Source organism: Triticum aestivum, chromosome 7D (assembly GCF_018294505.1).
Source record: "Triticum aestivum cultivar Chinese Spring chromosome 7D, IWGSC CS RefSeq v2.1, whole genome shotgun sequence".
NCBI classification, from domain to species: Eukaryota; Viridiplantae; Streptophyta; class Magnoliopsida; order Poales; family Poaceae; genus Triticum; species Triticum aestivum.
Genome location: NC_057814.1, coordinates 298,391,933 through 298,413,773, shown reverse-complemented (window position 1 = coordinate 298,413,773; position 21,841 = coordinate 298,391,933). Strand labels below are relative to the sequence as shown.

At 46.9% G+C, this 21,841-nt stretch overlaps 3 protein-coding genes across 3 annotated transcripts; 2 read left to right on the top strand and 1 right to left on the bottom strand.

Moving 5' to 3' along the window:
• The first annotated feature begins 3,037 nt into the window (after positions 1-3,037).
• LOC123167885 (expansin-A32-like) lies at positions 3,038-4,139 on the top strand. The gene is made up of 2 exons (XM_044585749.1): positions 3,038-3,608; positions 3,700-4,139. The coding sequence occupies exons 1-2, from the start codon at positions 3,133-3,135 to the stop codon at positions 4,007-4,009; spliced, it is 786 nt and encodes a 261-aa protein (XP_044441684.1). The 5' UTR covers positions 3,038-3,132; the 3' UTR covers positions 4,010-4,139.
• Positions 4,140-6,080: 1,941 nt separating this feature from the next.
• Positions 6,081-9,945, top strand: LOC123165753 (malate dehydrogenase [NADP] 1, chloroplastic). The gene is made up of 14 exons (XM_044583473.1): positions 6,081-6,302; positions 6,427-6,517; positions 6,924-7,010; positions 7,395-7,479; positions 7,668-7,849; positions 8,331-8,401; positions 8,485-8,575; positions 8,672-8,746; positions 8,825-8,926; positions 9,004-9,126; positions 9,208-9,276; positions 9,368-9,436; positions 9,517-9,570; positions 9,671-9,945. The coding sequence occupies exons 1-14, from the start codon at positions 6,160-6,162 to the stop codon at positions 9,722-9,724; spliced, it is 1,296 nt and encodes a 431-aa protein (XP_044439408.1). The 5' UTR covers positions 6,081-6,159; the 3' UTR covers positions 9,725-9,945.
• A 2,065-nt stretch (positions 9,946-12,010) lies between these two features.
• Positions 12,011-20,536, bottom strand: LOC123170420 (NAC domain-containing protein 78). Its single transcript, XM_044588286.1, has 9 exons — positions 19,948-20,536; positions 19,503-19,712; positions 15,308-16,057; positions 15,091-15,217; positions 14,301-14,638; positions 13,698-13,802; positions 13,158-13,198; positions 12,357-13,102; positions 12,011-12,315 (listed from the first exon to the last, which is right to left on the bottom strand). The coding sequence occupies exons 1-9, from the start codon at positions 20,422-20,424 to the stop codon at positions 12,011-12,013; spliced, it is 3,099 nt and encodes a 1,032-aa protein (XP_044444221.1). The 5' UTR covers positions 20,425-20,536.
• Between the last annotated feature and the right edge of the window lie 1,305 nt (positions 20,537-21,841).

The window sequence follows — 21,841 nt, the reverse complement described above, 5'->3', positions numbered from 1 at the left end:
CCGTCCGCTTTTTTGCCTCTTTGCCGTCTGCTAGCGGACGGCAAAGAGGTGGCCCGTTAAGTTTTTCAAAAACGGGCGGGGGGTGGGGGCCACCTCACTCTTTGCCGTCCGCCAGCGGACGGCAAAGATTCTTTGCCGTCAGCTGGCCGACGGCAAAGAGCTGGCAGACGGCAAAGAGCTTCTTTGCCGTCTGCTTTTGGGTAGCTGATGGCAAAGAGCTGGCAGACGGCAAAGAGCTTCTTTGCTGTCAGCTAGCAGACGGCAAAGAGCTGGCAGATGGCAAATTAGCTGATTCCAGTAGTGTAACCAATAGCGGAACCTGGATGCTCATATTGGTTCCTACATATTCTACGAAGATCTTTATCGGTCAAACCGCATAACAACATACGTTTGTTCCCTTTGTCATCGGTATGTTACTTGTCCGAGATTCGATCGTCGGTATCATCATACCTAGTTCAATATCGTTACCGGAAAGTCTCTTTACTCGTTTCGTATTGCATCATCCCATAACTAACTCATTAGTCACATTGCTTGCAAGGCTTATAGTGATGTGCATTACCGAGAGGGCCCAGAGATACCTCTCCGAAACACGGAGTAACAAATCCTAATCTCGATCTATGCCAACTCAACAAACACCATCGGAGACACCTATAGAGCATCTTTATAATCACCCAATTATGTTGTGACGTTTGACAACACACTAAGTGTTCCTCTGGTATTTGGGAGTTGCATAATCTCATAGTCAGAGGAACATGTATAAGTCATGAAGAAAGCAATAGCAATAAACTAAACGATCATTATGCTAGGCTAATGGATGGGTCTTGTACATCACATCATTCTCTAATCATGTGATCTCGTTCATCAAATGACAACACATGTCCATGGTTAGGAAACTTAACCATCTTTGATTAACGAGCTAGTCAAGTAGAGGCATACTAGGGACACTTTGTTTGTCTATGTATTCACACATGTACTAAGTTTCCGGTTAATACAATTCTAGCATGAATAACAAACATTTATCATGATATAATAAAATATAAATAACAACTTTATTATTGTCTCTAGGGCATATTTCCTTCAGATCGACCCGGGCGAAATTACATATTCCTCACCCACGGTTATTAATAGACTTTTTATCTATATATATACTAGCTAAATGCCCGTGCGTTGCTACGGGCAACAATATAGATACATGAATTAAAAGAAAAATCCCATTTAGCATTGAGATGACAAATAAAAAATTGAATAGCAGTATGGGACGTTATCATTGGAATACCATGTGCATAAGAAAAATCCCGGTGAGGCCGTGACTGTAAGCGAACCCCGTTGACTAATTGTAAAATCAATTAGAATGGATAGAGACATGCAACATGTCTCCCCCGTGAAGAAGGAAAGACAAACAACAATGCTAATGGAGAGCATAATTGTAGCCTATTAATAGTACATAGCACAGATGAAAAGCTTGAATGTATTACAGGTGGTTATATGACATGTCCATGATTTAACACACATATATGATTTTAAGAACTGGTAAAACACTGCATCTATTATCATGATGATCCAGAGTGTCTGATTTAACACTTAGAGCCGAGTCAGAGTCAATCCTAACTACGCCTTATCTTTCCTCCTCCACAAGAAAAGATCTTCCTCCTCCCATATAAGCAAATATATGTTTTATGCTCTTAAATATCTGTTTTATTTAACACCTAAAGAACAATGGAAAATTAACTGACGCCAATACCACACCAGAACAAAACAGATCCGGTTAAAAAGAGCAAAGGTAGACTGCTTCGCTTTCCAGTGATAAGGTGAGAGCCAATTTAAAGCCAGCATCCACCCATCCATTAAGCACCTACTTCTTTGGTCGTCTGGAGGTCTAATCTACGCAAACGGTCTGCTGATCAAACAATCTGTCCAATTTCTAAACCGGCAATGGAAATCTAGCTAGTCAAACCTTGATAGAGCAAGATTACTTATAACATAGAAAGAGAAGGGCAAAGGGAGGACTCACGCTGCTGCTTCGCTTTCCCCGGCGGCACAGGTCACGCATGCACGGACTCGTCCAAGGCACCGGCCAACTCCTCCACAGCATCTCTCCGACCGCCGCATCACTCGAGCCCAACTTCTCTCCCACCAAGTGCCTCTGTTCACTTGCCTTCTACATCATCACGCGCCTCCCAACCAAGCCCCAACACGCACACACGCGGCCAACCTAACCCCTGCACATGCACGCCCGCCCAGCCCCATCGCGGGCCCCGGCAGCCCAACCCCATCGCATGTGTCGCCCTCCCAATGCATGATCTCCTCCCAGCTCATGTTTCCCCTTGCCCAGCTCCGGCGGCCGCGCCTCCAATGCCTCCCGTCGCCGGAGTCCGTCCTGCAAGCGCATCTCATGGATGCGTCAGACTTGCTCGTTGCTGCCCAGGCGGGGAAGTGGTGGGATCGGCATAACTGACGAGTGCGAATTCGGCCGGGTAAACCACCGTGATAGAAGAAAGGAATCTCTACCACGGTGATAGAAGAAAGGAAGGAGATGGAAGAAAGGAATTGATCGAAAGAAGGAAGGAGAATGATCACGAGTTATTGTGTTATCAAATCAGATTTTTATTACCATGCATGAATTGATTGTGTTTGGTTACCATACGTGAATTATTTGTTGTGTTTATACCAAAGATAGAAGAAAGGAATTGAAAACCAAAGACAAAACCGGCAGGGAGAAAACCGGTGGAGGGAGAAAAGAAAATCGATTGAGGGGAGAGGGGGTCGTACGAGAGGTTGTTGGACGAAGCGAGGGTAACTTAAGAGGGGAGCAGGAACCTTACATTTCTTTTAGGTAGTAGAGATAGAGATATATTCCAGGTCAGCGTTTGCTCTGAATCTGTCTAAGCTGCCAGTACCTCATATTGCTTGCAGTCTGTTTGTCTTGCGTGGTCATCCTCAAACTGCTCCAACGACTAACTGAATTGCATGTGCACTCATCACAAACTAAAAATAGCCACAGCCTCGCACTTGTCATCGCGTATTTTAATCAGAAAAAACAGGAACAGTGCATCAGAAAACTATTACAGTAGCTAGTAGTAATATATTCTTAGTTTACTCGTCGTTGTAATTGCAATTAGTTGTTGTCCATTCATGTCTGGTCTGTGGGCGCCTCTCGTCGTCCTCGCGTTGCTCGCCTCAGCGGGCGATGGCGCGAAGGTGCACCACAAACACGGCAGGTTCACCGCGGGCCCGTGGAAGCCGGCGCACGCCACCTTCTACGGCGGACGCGATGGGTCCGACACCCGCGCCGGCGCATGCGGCTACAAGGACACGGTGGCGGAGGGGTACGGCCTACAGACGGCGGCCGTGAGCACCGCGATGTTCAACGGCGGTGAGACTTGCGGGGCGTGCTACGAGGTGCGGTGCACGGACAGCCCGGAGTGGTGCAAGGCCGGCACGGCGCCTTTGACGGTGACAGCGACGAACCTGTGCCCGCCCAACTACCAGCTGCCCGGCGACGACGGCGGGTGGTGCAACCCGCCACGCGAGCACCTGGACCTCACCATGCCGGCCTTCTTGCAGATCGCGGAGGAGAAGGCCGGCATTGTGCCCATCTCGTACCGCCGGTGCGTACGGTAGCACACGTAAGATTTCTCTTTTGTTATTAATTAAGTCAGCTGACTGAAAATTTTGTACGTGTACGTGCGTGCGATGCAGTGTGCCTTGCGTGAAGCTGGGCGGGATCCGGTACACGATCACAGGGAACAAATACTTCAACATGGTGGCCGTGACGAACGTGGGCGGGGCGGGGGACGTGGCGGCGCTCAAGGTGAAGGGGAACAAGCGCGTCAAGTGGACGTTGCTGCAGCGCAACTGGGGCCAGGTGTGGCAGACCTCCGAGGACCTCACCGGCGAGTCGCTCACGTTCCGCGTCATGACCGGCGACCACCGCAAGCACACGTCCTGGCACGTCCTCCCGCGGGACTGGCAGTTCGGCGTCACCTACCAGGCACCCAAGAACTTCTAACCGCCCTATAAAACCGTGCTAGCCAGCCAAGTGTAAATTCATCGAATCTCATGTTTTGTGTCCCTCGGAGTATGTATGTCCAACTCCAACAGGACGTACGTGCGTCAAGAAACAAGATTCCCTTTGACAACTGACAAGAAACAAAGAATGAATGAAAGAAACAAGACTTGTGTCCGGCATTGCACCGCTGGGCACTTTCATGCTGCACCCAGGAAAGAACAAGAAACAATTAGACACGGCCGGGCAAGGTGGTGCCACAGAACGGGACGTCCCGTAACGTTGGAGTTGGACACACACAACTTCATCATCAACAGCAAGGACACCACCACCCCTCCCTTCTCCGGGGAAGCTTTCCTTTCCTCCACGATTCCATGTTGACGCTGCAGTCGCCCTTCATCCGTGATCCTCCTTCCCGCGCAATCTGTGGACATGCTTGCCGCGGCGTCAATGGAGGTACACGGCCAATCTTGATAATGCCTTTGCTCCACACAAACACGTCGCTATTCTTTTGTCTTCTCTTTCCTTGAGAAAATTATGGTTGGGACTCTCCTCCCTCCACTACCGTGTTGCAATGCTGATTTGGAAGGAAAAATCAACCTCCAGACTTAATCCGACCTTATATCATGGTTTTACACCTTTAAACTTTCAAAACTGTTGAGAACAAACCTGTAGTTGGAAGGTTAGTGGTAACCCCAGCTCACCACGTATCAAACCCCTCCAGCCCACCAGAGATCAAATTGCAGATTTTACGCTTGATGTCTCATGATAAAAACAAAACAAGGGTCATATTCTTTCAATGGGTATTCCCATCGAGTACGACGCCCCCAAGAAAGTTCTCAAACTGTTTTACAACAAATATGCAAATTTAAGAGGTGCTTTGAATGCATTACCCATAAAAACTCATCAAACTGTGTGCATGTTTCGGAGTGCTCAGCTCTGAAAAATGCAACTCAAGCGGGGTAGTTTCACGGTGTCCCTCATCGGAAAAAAACTAGAATCCCTATGAACGCACACACGCACACCCTACCCCTATGAGCACCTCCGAAAGACTGAGCCGACATATCATCTTGAAATTTACGAAGTCACCGTAGGCACCTCGTCGTCGGAAATCCTAAAATAAATCCAGAAATAAATGCGAGCACCAGGACTTGAACCCTGGTGGACTGGGGATACCATAGTCCCTCTAACCATCCAACCACAGGTTGCTGTCACCCGTAAGTTGATCCAACCTTGTAGTATTGTTACACCTTTAAATATGCTAAAGCAAGAGTATCTATACCATGTATCAATATAAAAAGATCCAAAGGAAAAGATCCAACAAATCTCAACCATCATGTCAATCCGACGACCTATATTGCTCCAATGGCGAGCAATTCACATGTTTAGTGTGCAATTAATAATTTAATATCATATAAAATATTAACATATGCACTACCCACGTAATTAACGTGCAATTGATTTACTTCCTAATACTAACATGCATGCACATACGCATTTACTAGTAGTAACTGAAACGAGAGAAATTGCGACCAACATGTGCTTGAATGATTAGGAGGACAATTGTATCCCCAATCCACCAGGGTCAAGTCCCGGACTTAGACACCGATGCTCGTATTTTCCTAGATTTATTTCAGGTCTTCACGCGATTCCCGAATAGGAAGGTGTGTGTGGCGTCTTTGTCAATCTCAAGATGATGTTTTTTTTAAGGATCTCAAGATGATGTGACGGGCCAGTCTTTTAGAGATGCTCATAGAGGTAGGATGTGCGTGCGCATATTCATAGGGTTGAGTGTATGTGCGTGCATCTGCGTTTGTACTGTGTTTTAAGAAAAGAAAAAAAGTAAAGCAGAAATTCATGTTGAGAAATAACGAAATATACAAAGCATCGTTAACCTGAGTTGCTGATTGGACGCTGACATGGTAGTGCCAGACAAGCGCACCGGGGCCAGACAACGTACACGTGGTACACCATCCATCCACTCAGTACGGTGGTACTGTCGCCGTCGCGGCGCGTGTCACGGTGGCGGCCGTTGAACGCAGGGTATAAGTAGTGGGCACCCAAAGGGCTAATCCAAATCGTTGGCGCTCTAAATAATCTCCTCCACTGACTCCCCTGCCTATCCACTCTGCTCCATCTCCAGCTCCACCGCCATGGATTTATCCTCCCTAGCGAGGCCGCAGGCGCTCCGCGGCGGCTCCACGGGCGCTCTCGGCGCCCACGCCGCCCGACGCCGCTCCGTCCAGCTGCTCCGCCCGCGCAGGCCCACATTCCGCTGCTCCGTCGAGGCAGCCAAGTGAGTGCACGCCAAACCTCGTACCACTACCCAGCCTGCTGGTCGATCCTCCCGCGACTGAGCTGCAACAACCATGGGTCGGTCTGAGGAGCGCGCTTTTGTTTTCATGCGTCTGGACCGCCAGGCAGCAGGTGCAGGGGACGCTAGCGGCGGAGGCAGAGGCGGCGCGCAAGGAATGCTTCGGGGTCTTCTGCACCACCTACGATCTCGAGGCGGTCAGTCGTCCTCACTGCTCTCCCTCAACGTGTTTGTTGAAATGATCGGCTAGTGTCTAGCTGGGTTAGTGCGCGCTCCGCTGGAAGCGTTACTGGTACCGGGACTACGATGTTACGCCTCAGTCGATCTTCTCGATTGTGGCTGGGATTTGGTCATGGCTTTTGAACTGAGAGAAGAAAGAGGCTTCTTTTCTTTTTCCTTTTTTTTTGACGCTACAGCGTTGAACCAACACTGCGCCTGATGTTGATCTGTTAATATGTGATGAAGCCGTATCATTGCATGATGATTTACACTCCCTGACTTGATTCATCAGTGGATACTCATAAGGCATAATTGAACGTGCTTAACTAATACAGAGCTGCTCGATCGTATTAATCTGTGCTCCTCCTGTCAAACGGAACGCAGGATGAAAAGACCAAGTCCTGGAAGAAATTAGTGAACGTTTCTGTGTCAGGTGCGGCCGGGATGATATCGAATCATCTGCTCTTCAAAGTAAGTAGCACCGAGTAATAAAAACATTGTCTTCATCCAATTTATTCAAATTTTGTCTATGTAGAGGTGTTGACCCTGTGCAATTCTCCTCCTTTTATTGAAAATGCATACACAAGAATGGTGCAGTAATAGTCACAATATTCTCATTTACAAGATGCAAGTGCAGTATATATTGATATTGCCAAGTACTGCCTAGTGATAATTCTACTGTTGCCACTACGACAACCGAAGCTATGCTATGCACATAACTGATTAGCACTTTCCTCTTTGCTGATGTATCATCTTTGTGCTTAATTACAATGCGACTGACCATATTCTTGTCTTGAAATTTTGCGTCTAGCACATCAGAAAGTATTGATCATTTGTACGACTGCATTTTTGTAGCTTGCCTCCGGTGAGGTTTTTGGACAGGACCAACCAATAGCACTTAAGTTATTGGGCTCGGAAAGATCATTACAAGCACTCGAAGGTAGCTTCGCTAATTTATTTTCCTTCACATTTGAGAAGCAACATCGATCCATCTTAATTTGCTACATGATACACATTTTAAACTGCATTCCAAATTCCAATATTGCTGTACTCCCAGGTATAAATGAATTACTGAGACAGAGCAATATCGCCCTTCTTCCTAATGCTTTCTTATAATTACAACTGCAGGTGTAGCTATGGAACTGGAGGATTCATTGTATCCATTGCTAAGGGAAGTCAGCATCGGCATAGATCCTTATGTGATCTTCGAAGATGCAGATTGGGCCCTTCTAATTGGGGCCAAACCCAGAGGACCTGGAGTGGAGCGAGCTGCGTTACTAGATATCAATGGTCAAATCTTCGCTGAACAGGTTTCCTTTTGCATTCTTTTCCTTATTATCTGTCAAGTATACTGTCATAAAATCGTAAGGACCCATTCTGTAAAAGAGACATTATTTTTCTTTGTGGGAAAGTACTCCCTCCGTTCCTAAATATAAGCCCTTTTAGATATTCCAATAAGTACTACATACAGAGCAAAATGAGTGAGTCTACGCTCTAAAATATGTCCATATACATCCGTGTGTAGTCCGTATTAAAATCTGTAAAAAGGCTTATATTTTGAAACGGAGGGAGTATATCTCAAACTTTGACATTTAACTATGTGGTTCCTTAGATGCAAAATGTGCCCTGTCCTCTGCATATTCGAGGGAGGGGGAACTATGGGATTCCTTAGCATGAAACCTGCTAAAAACTTGAACATAAATCTGATTTAAGTTTTTAACAGATATATGAGTACACAAATGATCACAGAATAGTTGTATTGTTATTGGCTGAAATTTTGAATTGTCTCAGGGGAAAGCACTTAACGCTGTGGCATCTCGGAATGTGAAAGTCATAGTTGTTGGGAACCCCTGTAACACTAAGTATGGACAGGTTTTGTGGTTGCTAAGTGTGTTATTGATTTATGCTATTATCATGTCTGACTTGGAGTATATGCTTCTTGTAGTGCTTTGATCTGCTTGAAAAATGCTCCCAACCTACCAGCAAAGAACTTTCATGCATTGACAAGGTTGGATGAAAATAGAGCCAAGTGTCAGGTACTTGATGTTGAATCTTAATTATTTCTGATATGTTTCTGTTATTTTATTTCAACAAATGACAAGATTAATCTGCCATTCACAATGTTTTTGCAGCTAGCGTTAAAAGCTGGTGTGTTTTATGACAAAATATCAAATATGACTATTTGGGGAAACCATTCAACAACTCAGGTGAAGATATGATTACAAACATGGCTAGTCTGTTGGTAGTGCTTTGGAGTACTGATTTGATGATTTCCACCTTTGTAGGTTCCTGATTTCTTGAATGCCAAAATTAATGGGAGGCCAGTAAAAGAAGTCATCAAAGATACAAAGTGGCTAGAAGAGGATTTCACTATAACTGTTCAAAAGGTACGCACTGTTCCACATTCATCTATCATTTGGGACAACTAAGAGAATATTGTGTATTCATTCCAATGGCTATGCAGCGTGGAGGTGTGCTCATCCAAAAGTGGGGCAGATCTTCAGCTGCATCAACCGCTGTTTCCATCGTCGATGCCATGAGGTCCCTCGTAACTCCTACCCCGGAAGGAGACTGGTTCTCTACAGGGGTAATGTTTTCTACTCTAGGATTGTTGATTGCTTCTTTTGTTTTGGTGTACCACTGAAGCAAAGGCGATGCCAAACCATAGGTTTATACGACCGGAAATCCTTATGGCATAGCAGAAGACATCGTATTCAGCATGCCGTGCAGATCAAAGGTGAGATTTCAAACTGAAATCCCCATTACTTTTCTTCCTGATAGGAGTATTATACAAGATGGCAATTTGCACTATGACATTATTCATACAGGGCGATGGTGACTATGAACTAGTTAAAGATGTGGCGATGGACGATTTTCTCTGGGGCCGGATCAAAAAGGTAGCATTGAGTTGTAGAAATAATGGTTGGTAATATGCAGTATAATGATGGAATAACCGATCATGTAATGATTCCTTCAGAGTGAAGCTGAACTGATCGCTGAGAAAAGATGTGTCGCCCATCTTACGGGGGAGGTAAGTGATGTCGAAGAGTACTTGGGCTCTTGTTGCAATGAAGGGCAAATGCTGCTACAGAAATTACTAACATGGCATATGTTGTGTTGTTGCAATGTAGGGTAATGCATTTTGTGATCTTCCTGGGGATACAATGCTTCCTGGAGAGATGTAGTGCTACTACTATCGATGATACTAGCAATCTACTAGCAATCTGCCAATTGCTACCAGGATGTCATGTTATTATTAGAAGGCAACGTTCCCAACGCCAACTGGAAGAAGGATAGTTGAGAGAAACGACTGCTTGCAGGCTGCGGCAGCTATTTATCTTGTGTGTATTTAATAAGCACGCAGACTTTTGTTGTGCACTAGTAATATACTCCCTCCGTTCCTAAATATAAGTCTTTTTAGAGATTCCACTACAAACTACGTACGGATGTATATAGACATATTTTAGAATGTAGATTCACTCATTTTGCTCCGTATGTAGTCCATAGTGCAATCTCTAAAAAAACTTATATTTAGGAACGGAGGGAGTATATACTTAAAAGCAAAAGAATTTTCATAATAAAAAGGGCAAAAAGCCATATAGAGCAGGGTGTTTTATTTATTTATTTTGAACTGGAATATCCATTCCAAACCTTAAATTTGCGCAGCAGAATCGCTCACAGCACACCAGTACGATAACCAAAAGCAGCAAAACTATGAGCTACAGTGTTAGTGTTAGAGTATGTAATGGGCCTAATGGCCTGAGCTGGCGGTATAGCCTGTTAGTCTTAGGGTTAATTAGAGATAAGGGTCGCTTGTTTAGGGGTCAAGTAAGCCTTGCTTGGGAGTCAAGTAAACCTCTCTATATAAAGAGAGGAGATGTATCAATCTAACCAAGCAAGAATTAAGAAGGAAATCCCTTTCCTCTTGCCCGGCCATGCGCAAAAGGTCCCCGGCCGACCCTCTCGCGCCCTCCTTCTAGCAGCGCCATAACAATTTGGTAGCAGCTAGCTTCGGTTCAATCATGTCTTCACCGCCGCCCAACCCGTCTCTTCCGCTGCCGGGATCCTCCGTCGCGCCCGTCCCCGCCGTCCTCACCTCGGAGGAGGTGTTCGGGGTGCTGCGGGACCTAACCCAGGCGGTCCAGGAGATCCACCTGTTCTTGGCCGGGTCCTACGGGCCGCACCCGGCTGCGCCGCCCATCGCCGCCACCGCGCCGCCGTGGCTGCTGTGGCAGCCGCTGCACCAAGCGGCCTCCGCCGCGCTCGCCGGGCAGCTGCAGCAGCCGCTGCAGCTGCCATCCACCGCCCCGCCCTGGCTGCAGTGGCAGCCACCGCTCCTGGCGGCCTCCGCGGCGCTCCGGCGCAGCAGCCGCTGCCCCAGGGCGTCCCCGCCGCGCTCGCCGGGCCACTGCAGCTGCCATCCACTGCCACCACCGCCCCGCCCTGGCTACAGTGGCAGCCGCCGCTCCTGGCGGCCTCCGCCGCACCCGACGCTCCGCTGCAGCAGCCACCGCCGGTCAGCTCCGGGCCCGCATCGACCGCGCCGGCAGGAGTCCCGATCCACCAGATCAAGTTCTCGCCGTCGCCATTACCGCTTCCCCAGGGCGTCCCCATCCAGCAGATCAAGTTCCCGCCGTCGCCGTCACCGCTTCCGGCTTGGATCACTACCCGCCACGTGTCGGCGGCGGTGAGGCTGCAGGCTGCTGCGCGCGGCCTCTTAGCGCGTCGGCGTGTGCGGGAGATGCGTGGTCTGCAGATGCCGCTCCTCCCAGCCGCGTTTCGCCGCGCAAAGGACCTCGATCTCGTCCGCTGCGTCGGGGATCTTGGGCATGCTATTTTCCGCGCGGGCAGCGACCTCAAAGTCTGCGACATCGGCGGTTGGGGGGGGCGCACCCCTCCTCGTCATTCTCCATCGCAAGCCCTCTACTCTTCCCTGTACGGTGCAGACCAACAGCCATACACATGCACTCCTTTTGTCCAGGTGGTGTCCATGGGATCCAGGTGGCTGTACACGTGCACGTTCGACATGCGGATGGTGTCCACTTTTTGTTAAGGGGTCCAAAATAAATCGTCCTAGTCCATTTCAGGTTGAGAGTAATAAAACAAGTCGAGATGTAAAAGGCTTTGTTTTTAGGTGTTAGGTTTGTGTTGCGTCGAGTCATGGTTATAAGTTGGTTAGGCTGCAGCTCGAGGACAAGCTGCATGTCTAGGTGGGGTGTAGTGTTAGAGTATGTAATGGGCCTAATGGCCTGGGCTGGCGGTATAGCTCATTAGTCTTAGGGTTAATTAGAGATAAGAGTCGCTTGCTTAGGTGTCAAGTAAGCCTTGCTTGGGAGTCAAGTAAACCTCTCCATATAAAGAGAGGAGATGTATCAATCTAATCAAGTAAGAATTAAGGAAATCCCTTCCCTCTTGCCCGGTCGTGGGCAAAAGGCCTCCGGCCCTCTCGCGCCCTCCTTCTAGCAGCGCCATTAACAGTTACAAGAACGTTTGCAGAAATTAAATTCAAAAGCATCCAAGGACCTTGCTTCCCGCGACAGAACACCAATGGACGAAAGATTATAGTCTCCAGAATTGATAGCATTAACCAGTTGTAAAGAGTCGGATTCAAAAATCACTTGATGAAGCCCCATCTCGCCCGCGGCTTCAATGGCCTTGTTGCACGACGTAGCTTCAGCCTGGAGGGATGAGACAAGGTAGTCCAGCTTTCCTGCACACGCCGCAATGAACTCCCCTTGTCCCAAACCCACCACACAGCCCCAAGCACCTCTTCCCTCTTCAACATAAAAAGCAGCATCGAAATTTATTTTAACAAACCCTGACTTCCCTTCGGTTTTCTGCAAACTTGAACTATAGCTGGCAATGTATGTGCCTGAATACTTCCTTCCTCAACATAGAAATCCGTCAACAGTTTCCTAACATAATACGCCACTCCAGCAGCCGGCTTAATCTTTTCTCCCTGATTAGCCTTATTCCGAACCTTCCACCACTCCCAGAGAAATACAAGCATCAGGTCACGCTTTTCAGGTTTCAGCGACCCCGAGTGATCAAAAATAGCATCAGGATTTACACATTCCAGCAATACGAGCCTGACATCCTCAAGCTGCAATTCCCTCCAGACTTGCTTTACCAACTTACACTTCAAGAACAGATGTCCCCCATCCTCATCCAGGCGCAAGCACATCGGACATCTAGTATCCAGGTCAACATGTTTCCTCTTGATATTCATTCGCAAAAGCAACGACTTGTGTGACAGACGCCATAGGAACATACGAATGTTAGGAGGCAAGCTCAGACTCCAAAATCTTTTCCATCTTTGTGAGGCCTGCGGCACTACGGTAGAAGAGCTTGCATCCGTGTCCTTGCTTGCATCTCGCAACCTCGTTCCCAAGTGATATGCAGATTTCACAGAGAATAAGCCTTTGGTGTCAAAATGCCACGCTACCAGATCGTCCATGCCACTATCAACAGCGATAGCAGGCATCTCTTTTGCATCTTCTTCACAGAACAGTTCTTTCACGAGCTCAACATCCCAGGTTTCCGTAATCGGGTCCATCAAATCGCTAAAACCCGGTCAATGAGTACATGGAGCAGAGTGTTACACTGAGGTTTACTTACAGCAGAGAAACAGAGAAATATTGAGAGGACGCTATGATCGCCTAGGCAAAAAGAAAAGAAAGAAGAAAACGAAAGGAGAACAGAACTTTGTATTTGGTAACTCTCCTGTAGTTCTGTTTAACCTTGAATGCAATTTATAGATTCGACAGCAATAGTCTCTCGGACTCGAAAAGTAATAACGAAAATGGCTAATCCAATAGCAAATGCCGCAGCTGGCACTGTTGGAACTAATGAAGCAAATGATTGACCCATCATATCATCCAAAGAAACGGAAATGGGCAAAATTGACGGAGTGCCAACAAGATCCAGAATGCAGCAGCAAAATTGCAGCCGAACACAAGATGGCCAGCCGTTTCGCTCAGAGGGAGAGATAATCAGCACAACATCCCCTTCTGTTGATCCTCCTCTGGACAAGCAGCCAGGCAAAGGGACGGCACCCTGCTCTTCCAGATGAACGAGGCGAAGCAGCACAGATGGTAGGTCTTTTTTTAGGCTAAAAACACTATGTTAAAGGCAGGCAGCAATGCCCATGACGGCTACCCTTGCCACCGAGAGCATGCGAGAGAAAGCCGCAAGAGATGCCCCGAAGAGCATCAGCTCATCGCTAAGGTTGGACCGCCCAACCCTATCGACCTTAGCGATGAACTGATGGGAGGAAAAAAGCGTCAAGCTTCAGTTTCTCGCAGGGGAGGGTTGTGTCGCCTGCTCCATAGTTTAGAATTCTGTTCAAACCTGACAAATAACAACACATGTAGAGCTGAAGCATCCTGAGCTTGGATTCAGCTGCCAACTTGGTATTTGTATTTACAACATTCTACGCTGAAACTACCTAACGAACATGGATAACTGCAACACCACCATGCACTTGATTATTAAGCAGTTCTAAAATACTAATATCACTGGAGGAATTCATTGATACAGCACTAACTCACGGGCTGCAAAACAGTACCGCTAATGCTGTCGAATTTAACAGACGCACGAGGTCATGTCATGCAATGCCATACATTTAGGCCATCAGGAGGTCCCCGGTTCTCGCCTCAACACATACAATTACCTAACGTCATAATAATATTTTTATACCCAATACCAGGCGGGCAGGCCAGGTTACTTGCCGTAGATGCACAGGCCCACCTCGTAGCTCACCAGGAGCATTATTGCTGACAGGAAAAAGAGACAGAAGCCGCCGCGCAGCACCGCAGTCACTGTGTTGCAGCCACCACAGTGTATGCGGTTATCAGGCTGGAAACCTGTGGAGAAGAGAAGCTCCATGTCTTCATCCTTCTGGAACGACCACTTGCCTTGTCGAGAAGCAACAGTTAAGCTTCCTATGCTGATTACTTCGGTAGACACGCTGATGGTGTTAGGGTGCACACCAGACAAGGATTTGCCTGGGAACTCTGCTGCAAAAGCAGGGGGAGCCGAGATTGAATCCAGCATCTTTACAAAACGCTTTCCCATGGAGCCATTCTTAGCCTGAGAATCTGTCAACACAATACCAAAACTTTTCAGTAATCTTCATTTACAGCTACAACATCCAAGTTAACATTGCCCTGATTAAGCACAACCAAAAAGCTTGTTTTTCTTTGCAAGATGCACAAAATGATCTTGCTTAATCAGGGCAAGTAAGGTGGTGTTTGGTTCTCTAGTCCTAGGACTTTTTCTAGTCCCTAGGACTTTTTGAAAAAGACTCTCAAGGAGGTGCTTCTAAGGACTTTTAGCAAAAAGTCCCTCCCTGTTTGGTTTGCTAGGGACTTTTAGGGACTTTTTTTAGTCCCAACACAAAAAAGTCCCTGGAACCAAACACCCCCTAAATATAACTGCAAACGTCCCTCAGGGTGACATAGATAGAGATACTGGATCAATAGTTGAATAGGTACTAAAGAGCAAAATATAGCAAAGGATAGCTGGCCTGTTCTTTTCCATAATAACATACCTGGTAAAACAACACAATTTAACTGGCCACCAGCTTCAGATAACCTAGCGGACGACGGGGCCCCAGCTACAAAATTAGGTTCTACAACCTTTTGAGTTGGACTATATGTATAGTTGGGATTGTTGACCTGTAAAAGTACAAAATTTGTGTGAGTACATCAATGATCTGCACAAAGTGCAGTGAGTTCATCTCTTACTACATGTAACTGGTAGCATACCTCTTGAGTAAGAACTGGCCCATTAAAGACATGGGAGCTGCTCCCAGCCGACTGCTGTACAGAGCACATCATATCATTAAATAAGTTATCGTCCATTGCATCATAGTATGGAATACCATCATCCAGTGTCTCGATACCAGATAGAATGGTTGCTGGGGAGCCAAGAAATCCATTCGTCTGTCTAAATCCATCACTGAACATTGAGTTATCAAAGGGCGCATCAAAATACATAAGAGAATCATCTTCTGGCTTGACTGAATTTGTAATAGAAGAGTGTGGGAGATCGGTCATAGTTGAGCCCAACTGGGAGGAGTCATCTTGTAGTGTCTGCAACAACTGGGCCAACTCATCTGGCTGGAAAGGCTGATCACCAGTGATCAGAGGAACCTCATTGTTGGCCCCGTTTACAGCATCCAAGGGGAAAGCTGTTTTCCAGGCCCAACCATCAGAAGGCCAGATAGTGGAATCATTGCCTAGAGGTAACTCCAAATCCTTCAGCTCTAGGAATTCATCATTGGGGCTAGAACTATTAAGAAAATCTCCAACATTGGCATTAGATAACATATTTTCATTAAGCATTGGGCTATTTTGTTCTCCAGGATGAATATACTGAAGAAAATTAGAACCAAGACTTGGGTCATTCAAAATGTCCCCTGAATTTCCTTCTACGTCTTCAGAATGGCTGCTGGTGTTTGAAGTGTCAGAAACTGGCAAAACAACACTGCCATTCTCATTTTGACCAGCCAAGTCCTGAATTTGAGGGGAAAAGTGTGTTAGAAAAACTGGCATATTAGGTAAAGAAATGATAGAGAAAAACAAAGAAATTACCCATAAAGCATAATCGCATGCGAATAAAGTAAAAAATAGTCCTGTATGGATAAATAGTATGCTAAAGAATTATTATGTTCAACAGGATTATAGCTTAGAATACATATATATTCCCTTCGTTCCTAAATATAAGTCTTTTTAGAGATCTCAATATGGACTACATACGGAGCAAAATGAGTGAATCTACACTCTAAACTGTGTCTATATACATCCGTATCTAGTCCATATTGGAATCTCTAAAGACTTATATTTACGAACAGAGGGAGTATGTTTGATCATCTATGACACGCAGACCTTGTGAAGTTCAGTCTCGTCTGATCTTTTACAGGTTATAGAGTTTATGGCGGCGCTGACAATCCGAAAAGTCAAAAGATGGCGTTGGCATTTATAAAGTTATTAAAGACAAAAAAGACAACACAGAATTACAACCTTTTTAGTGCTCATAGACCTGAATAGTGAATACTATGACATCATGACTCTTGTGTGTCATTATCTCATATACTTGCTAGTTAACCCTGATAGAAATACAAAGATGTATGTCAAAAAGCCAATGCATGTCAGCAGTCTTGCTGGACAGCATGACATAGAATTCGTTAATGCAAAGTAAAACAAGCTAAATCCCAATGCTGAAAGAAGTGGAGCATCCCTGTGCAGAGAAAGATACAATAACTTAGATCCAACGTGACACAAAACATGCTCAGTAATATTATGAACCTTTTTCCTCGACAAACAAACCAACAACAGATTAGAATGAAACTATGTGCCATCAATCATCATTCTACAGATTTATGGGGAAAATACAAATATTCATTATTTCATTCACAAACCACTTTTTTTCACTTCAAGTAAAAGATGGAACCAACTATGTGATAGCAAATTTTGTGAGCATACCAACTGCCAGGATTGTGGAAAAAAATCTAACTCTGGCAATGAAAAGCGATCAACATCTCCCTTTGACCATGGATAATGCGAAGGCACCCAAAAAAATTCCAATGCTAAAGCATGCGGAGAATGTCAAGAGAGGTCAGGGTAGACCGAATTTGACATGGGAGGAGTCCGTTAAGAGAGACCTGAAGGATTGGAGTATCACCAAAGAACTAGCTATGGACAGGGGTGCGTGGAAGCTTGTTATCCATGTGCCAGAGCCATGAGTTGGTTGCGAGATCTTATGGGTTTCACCTCTAGCCTACCCCAACTTGTTTGGGACTAAAGGCTTTGTTTGTTGTTTGTTGCTAATGGCAAGGGAGCTGTCTTTTCGCAATTATTCTAATAACTGGTGTATAGTTAACGAACATGGTCCTGGCACAAAGTACAGCTTCAAGAAGTCCATAAAAAAGGAAAATCACTGATAAATGTGCTACTACATTATATTCGCCAAAATGAGGTGGTTGTTGACTATCAAGCAGCATACAACCAAATACAGTATCACAATGTTGAACATATTGTCCCAATAAGGTAGTATATGGGATCGGCGGTATGTATATGTTGCAGGACATATTTTTCGATATGGAAAGTGTATGACAGTCTTCCTGTTGTTACATGCTAGGGTAACTGTATAGTATTTATATGTAAGACTTATCAAAATATTGTACATATAGGGGCAATATAAGAAAAGGTGTCGTAACCTGATAAAAAATTCATATGCTAATCAGTTAAACTAAGACAAGGGCATATATGGTGTTGAACCAGTATGGACCCTGCCCATCTATCTTAGGCCCATAGGGCCCAGTTTATGTGCTAGACCTAGAAGAGGAGGAGCTGGGTGTTGTCTCCCAGAGAGCGCCGCCACACACACATACGAACACGAGCTGGTACGCTACCCCTCCTGATTCTACATGGTATCAGACGCCAGGTTCAGCGGGACCTGACAGACGGCGAGGCTGCGGGGTCCAGCACGGATCAGCGGCAGTCCTGTGAGCCGGAGAAGAGGCTGCTGTGCGCGCGCGTGCGAGGCGGAGAAGCAGCTGCATTCGGCCCGGGGAAGGAAGAGGAGGAGGTGAGGCTGTGCGCGGCAAGAAGGCAGCAGAGGAGGAACGGCAGATTTAGAGGAGGTTGGCTGTGCTGCTGCTGCTGCTGGGTGCAGGTGCTGACGGTGTTGTTGCTTGCTGCTGTACTCCTGCTGTTGCCTGCGTGGTAGGAAGATGTGTGTGCATGCTTGCTGGGGCTGCTGGTGTGTGGACATGGGAGCAGAGGTGCTTGCTGCTGCGGCTGACTGGAGAGGCAGGAGAGACAGGTCGTGTTGCTTGTTGCGGCTGACTGGAAAGGGAAGAGGAGGCAGTACTGAGGGTGTTGCCGGGACTACTGCTGCTGCTGCTGTGTGTGGCCAGGGGGTGTAGTTGGTCGGAAAGATGGGTGAACCATAAGGACTTGCTGAGGCTGTCGAGCAGCTCACTCAGTTCCTCGCGGGCTCGAACTCCAGGGGCATCGTTCCTCGACAGGGAGTTGTCCAGAAGATCGAGTTGTCGCTCACGGACATCAACGTAGAGGAGGAAGGGTTGTGGTTTGCGAGTGGACATCTTGAGGTGGATGGCTAGAGTGATTTTAATCGGGCAAGTTGTCAAGATGATAGAAGATCAACTTCAGGCTATTGTGTGTTTGTGGGAGGAAATTTGGTGACATGGAGAAGCAAGAAACAAACAGAGTTGTGTCTAGATCAACAGCAGAAGCTAAGTAAAGAGCATTATCTCAAGGGTTGAGTGAGATGCTCCGGGTGGAGAATCTACTGAGCGAGTTGAAACTTCTGAGGAAGGCCCTCTTGAGAGTGTGGTGTTACAATCAGTCAGCTATAAGCATTGCCAATGACCCAATTCAACATGATAGAACAAAACATGTGGAAATTGATCGCTTCTTCATTAAGGGAAAACTTGATGCTGGGATCATCGGCCTTACTCATGTCAGCTCTGGGTAACACGGGGGCTGGGAACAAGGACTGTAACTTGGGATGTGACAAGATGGGGTTGATAGCTATCTACTACCACCCATCTTGAGGCGGAGTGTTGAACCGGTATGGGCCCTGCCCATATATCTAAGGCCCGTAGGGCGCATCCCATGTGCTAGACCTAGAAGACGAGGTGTTCGGCATTGTCTCCCAGAGAGCGCCGACACACACACAAGAACACAGCTGGTACGCTACCCCTCCTGACTGTACATATGGACTAGTGCGAGGAAATAGAACTACATGTGTTATTATCTTCAGATTCAGAAGGCTAACAAATTCAGTGCCAACTCAAGCTGATCTATGTATAACTCAAACTGCAAGCATGCAACATAAACTGACTTTTATGCAGTATAGCATTTTATACCCAACTAGATGCTTCTTTTACTAAAACAAGCAGTGAGTAGAAAATCATGCAAGTTGTAGGTATACCTGAATGAGATCATTCATCTGAAGATATCCTTTCTCCATAGCACCAGGAGCCTCATGCTCACCAAAAACGTCCCTCTGCACTGGCATAGGACCAAAATCATCATCCTCATCCGCCTCCCACTCCTCCTCGACGAAGGGAGCTCCATACTGTGCCCCGTTTTGAGGACCAGGCCCAGCCTTCTGGAAGATTCGGCACACTACAAATGAATCCTGCGCACAATGGTTTGAAAATCAGCATCGCTGTATTGCATTCAAGCGTCATTAGCAACTAAAACAGAACATTGCCACCCTAGCGATTGAAAATTTTGCCCGTGACTCGCAGTAGCAAAAGACGTGGTACAGTCATAGCACAATGCCCAATGGGGTCAGGTATGAAAAAAAATCGATAGAAGTATAATATCTACTTAATCCACAAGTCCATCGCCGGTGTCCGAAGTGGCAATACCTGTGGGATCCCGGCTGCGCCATCGCCCTCAAGGCGATACTCGTGCATGACCCAGTTGGTGCGCTCGCCCTTGGGCGCGCGGCCAGCGTGGAAGACGAGCGTCTTCTTCATCCCGACAACCCTAGCTCCATGGCGGACCTCCCTGTCCTTGCCGGTGGTCTTCCAGTAGCCTCCTGCAGTGGCGCGGTTGGTGCGCGCGCGGTTGGCGTGCTTGCGGTCGAGGCGGCTGAAGAAGTACCACTGGGAATCGCGGCTGCGGAGGCGCGACCTTGCCGGGAGGTCCCATGGCTCGACCTTGTAGAGGTCTACCTCAGCGATGGCGTCGACCTTGAGCGGGCGACCGAGCACCTTGCGCTTGAGGTAGTAGGAGACGAGCTCCTCGTCTGTTGGGTGGAAGCGGAAGCCCGGGGCAAGGGAGGTCGGGTCATCCGGCGCGGCCGCCGGGGCGGAGGAGGAGGACGAGGAAGGGTGGGTCATGTACCTGAGGAGGCTTAGGGTTCCAGGAGAGGAGAGGGAAGATTGGATTGGGAGATTGGATTGGGGAAAGTTTTGGAGGGGGGTGTCTCTCTCCGGGAAGAAGGGATGGCTTGGGCTATAAGAAAGAACAGGGGCGTTTTCGGGACATCCCAAATTCCCAGAAATAACCCTAAAAAGAATCCCAGAAATAAAATCGGGTTGGCCTATCTGGCGAACGTTCGCCACAAGATATGACATTTGCGAACGTTCATCTGGCAGTTTCAGTGTGTTTGGGGAAACTGGATGGCTTTTTTGCAAAACTATCATGGATTTCTTTGACTTCGAACGGAAAAAAGTCGTCCAATCTGTGCACGATCAAGATTGTCTGGCAGTTTAAGCGTCCGCTGGCAGTTGCTCCCCAGAGAACATGCGTCGGTTACTATTTTTGATAAAATATGAATTTTTTAGTTATCAGGCCTCTTCGTATTTTGGATCAAATTTTTATCATATATACAACTAACAAAACATGAGGTATATGCTACAAAAATACAAGTATTAAATTAAATTTGTATTATAAAATGTATTCGGTATAACTTCTGTGACACATAGTTCATATTTATAAGTTAAATTTATGGTTAAATTTTGACTCAAACTAAGAGGGGTCCTAATAAATCCGAACAAAGGTCAACCCCTCTCTCCCCCTTGATCTAAGAAAATAGAAGCGAACGAATATGCGACAGATGGAGCGTCTGCAAGTTGGCGGGAAGGTGCTTTTTGGGTGGTGGTTGGCGTCAATGCTTGGTTCAGGAGCCTTCCAGTTCGACGATAGATGAGGGAGTCGGAGAGAAGAATCAGGGTGCCCGAAGCATGAAGGAGTCGGCAGAAGGAACATTGAGGCGAAGCATCTGGCACTGGATGGTGGGATTCAAGGATGGGAGTTGAGGCGGGGACCTCACGGTGGCGGCCGGAGTGCATGGGTAGAAGCATGCGACAAGAGGCGGAGGTGGACCGGTGGAGCACGTCGACGCGGGTAGGCAGCACAAAGCATGTAGGTCGGGTATGGGTGACGTGTTGACTAAGAATAACCCAGTCAAAATGAGACGGCTCACTAAAACTAAATTTATCATTTAAACTAGGGAGCTCTTACTTAAGGATGCAGAGCCGCGCCCGATCCACCCCGCTTCGTAGGCAAAATAGGTTTAGCTTAATTATAATTGCCCCTCTCAGTTTAATTCAATTTAAATTAATTCTCTATTTATGCGGGACTACGCGGGATGCCCGCTGGCATCCGTAGTCCTACCTACCCTGTGAACTTGGTGATTCGAGTGACTTGAGATTTTGTAGTTGAGATGGTTAAAACAAGCTAAGAGTGGATGCATCTTCCCTTTGACGAGGTTTAATTTAATAAGTCTGCGTCGTGGCTAAGCGATCGAGTGGT

Excerpts from the sequence above, each read along its gene's own strand:
- LOC123170420 (XM_044588286.1), bottom strand. The coding sequence starts at position 20,424 with ATGACCCACCCTTCCTCGTCCTCCTCCTCCGCCCCGGCGGCCGCGCCG. Across the intron at positions 19,713-19,947 it reads GCGCAGCCGGGATCCCACAG|GATTCATTTGTAGTGTGCCG; the intron begins GTATTGCCACTT and ends CATTGTGCGCAG. Across the intron at positions 13,103-13,157 it reads TATTTCTCTGTTTCTCTGCT|CGATTTGATGGACCCGATTA; the intron begins GTAAGTAAACCT and ends ACCGGGTTTTAG.
- LOC123165753 (XM_044583473.1), top strand. The coding sequence starts at position 6,160 with ATGGATTTATCCTCCCTAGCGAGGCCGCAGGCGCTCCGCGGCGGCTCC. Across the intron at positions 6,303-6,426 it reads TGCTCCGTCGAGGCAGCCAA|GCAGCAGGTGCAGGGGACGC; the intron begins GTGAGTGCACGC and ends CTGGACCGCCAG. Across the intron at positions 8,747-8,824 it reads GAAACCATTCAACAACTCAG|GTTCCTGATTTCTTGAATGC; the intron begins GTGAAGATATGA and ends CCACCTTTGTAG.
- LOC123167885 (XM_044585749.1), top strand. The coding sequence starts at position 3,133 with ATGTCTGGTCTGTGGGCGCCTCTCGTCGTCCTCGCGTTGCTCGCCTCA. Across the intron at positions 3,609-3,699 it reads GTGCCCATCTCGTACCGCCG|TGTGCCTTGCGTGAAGCTGG; the intron begins GTGCGTACGGTA and ends CGTGCGATGCAG.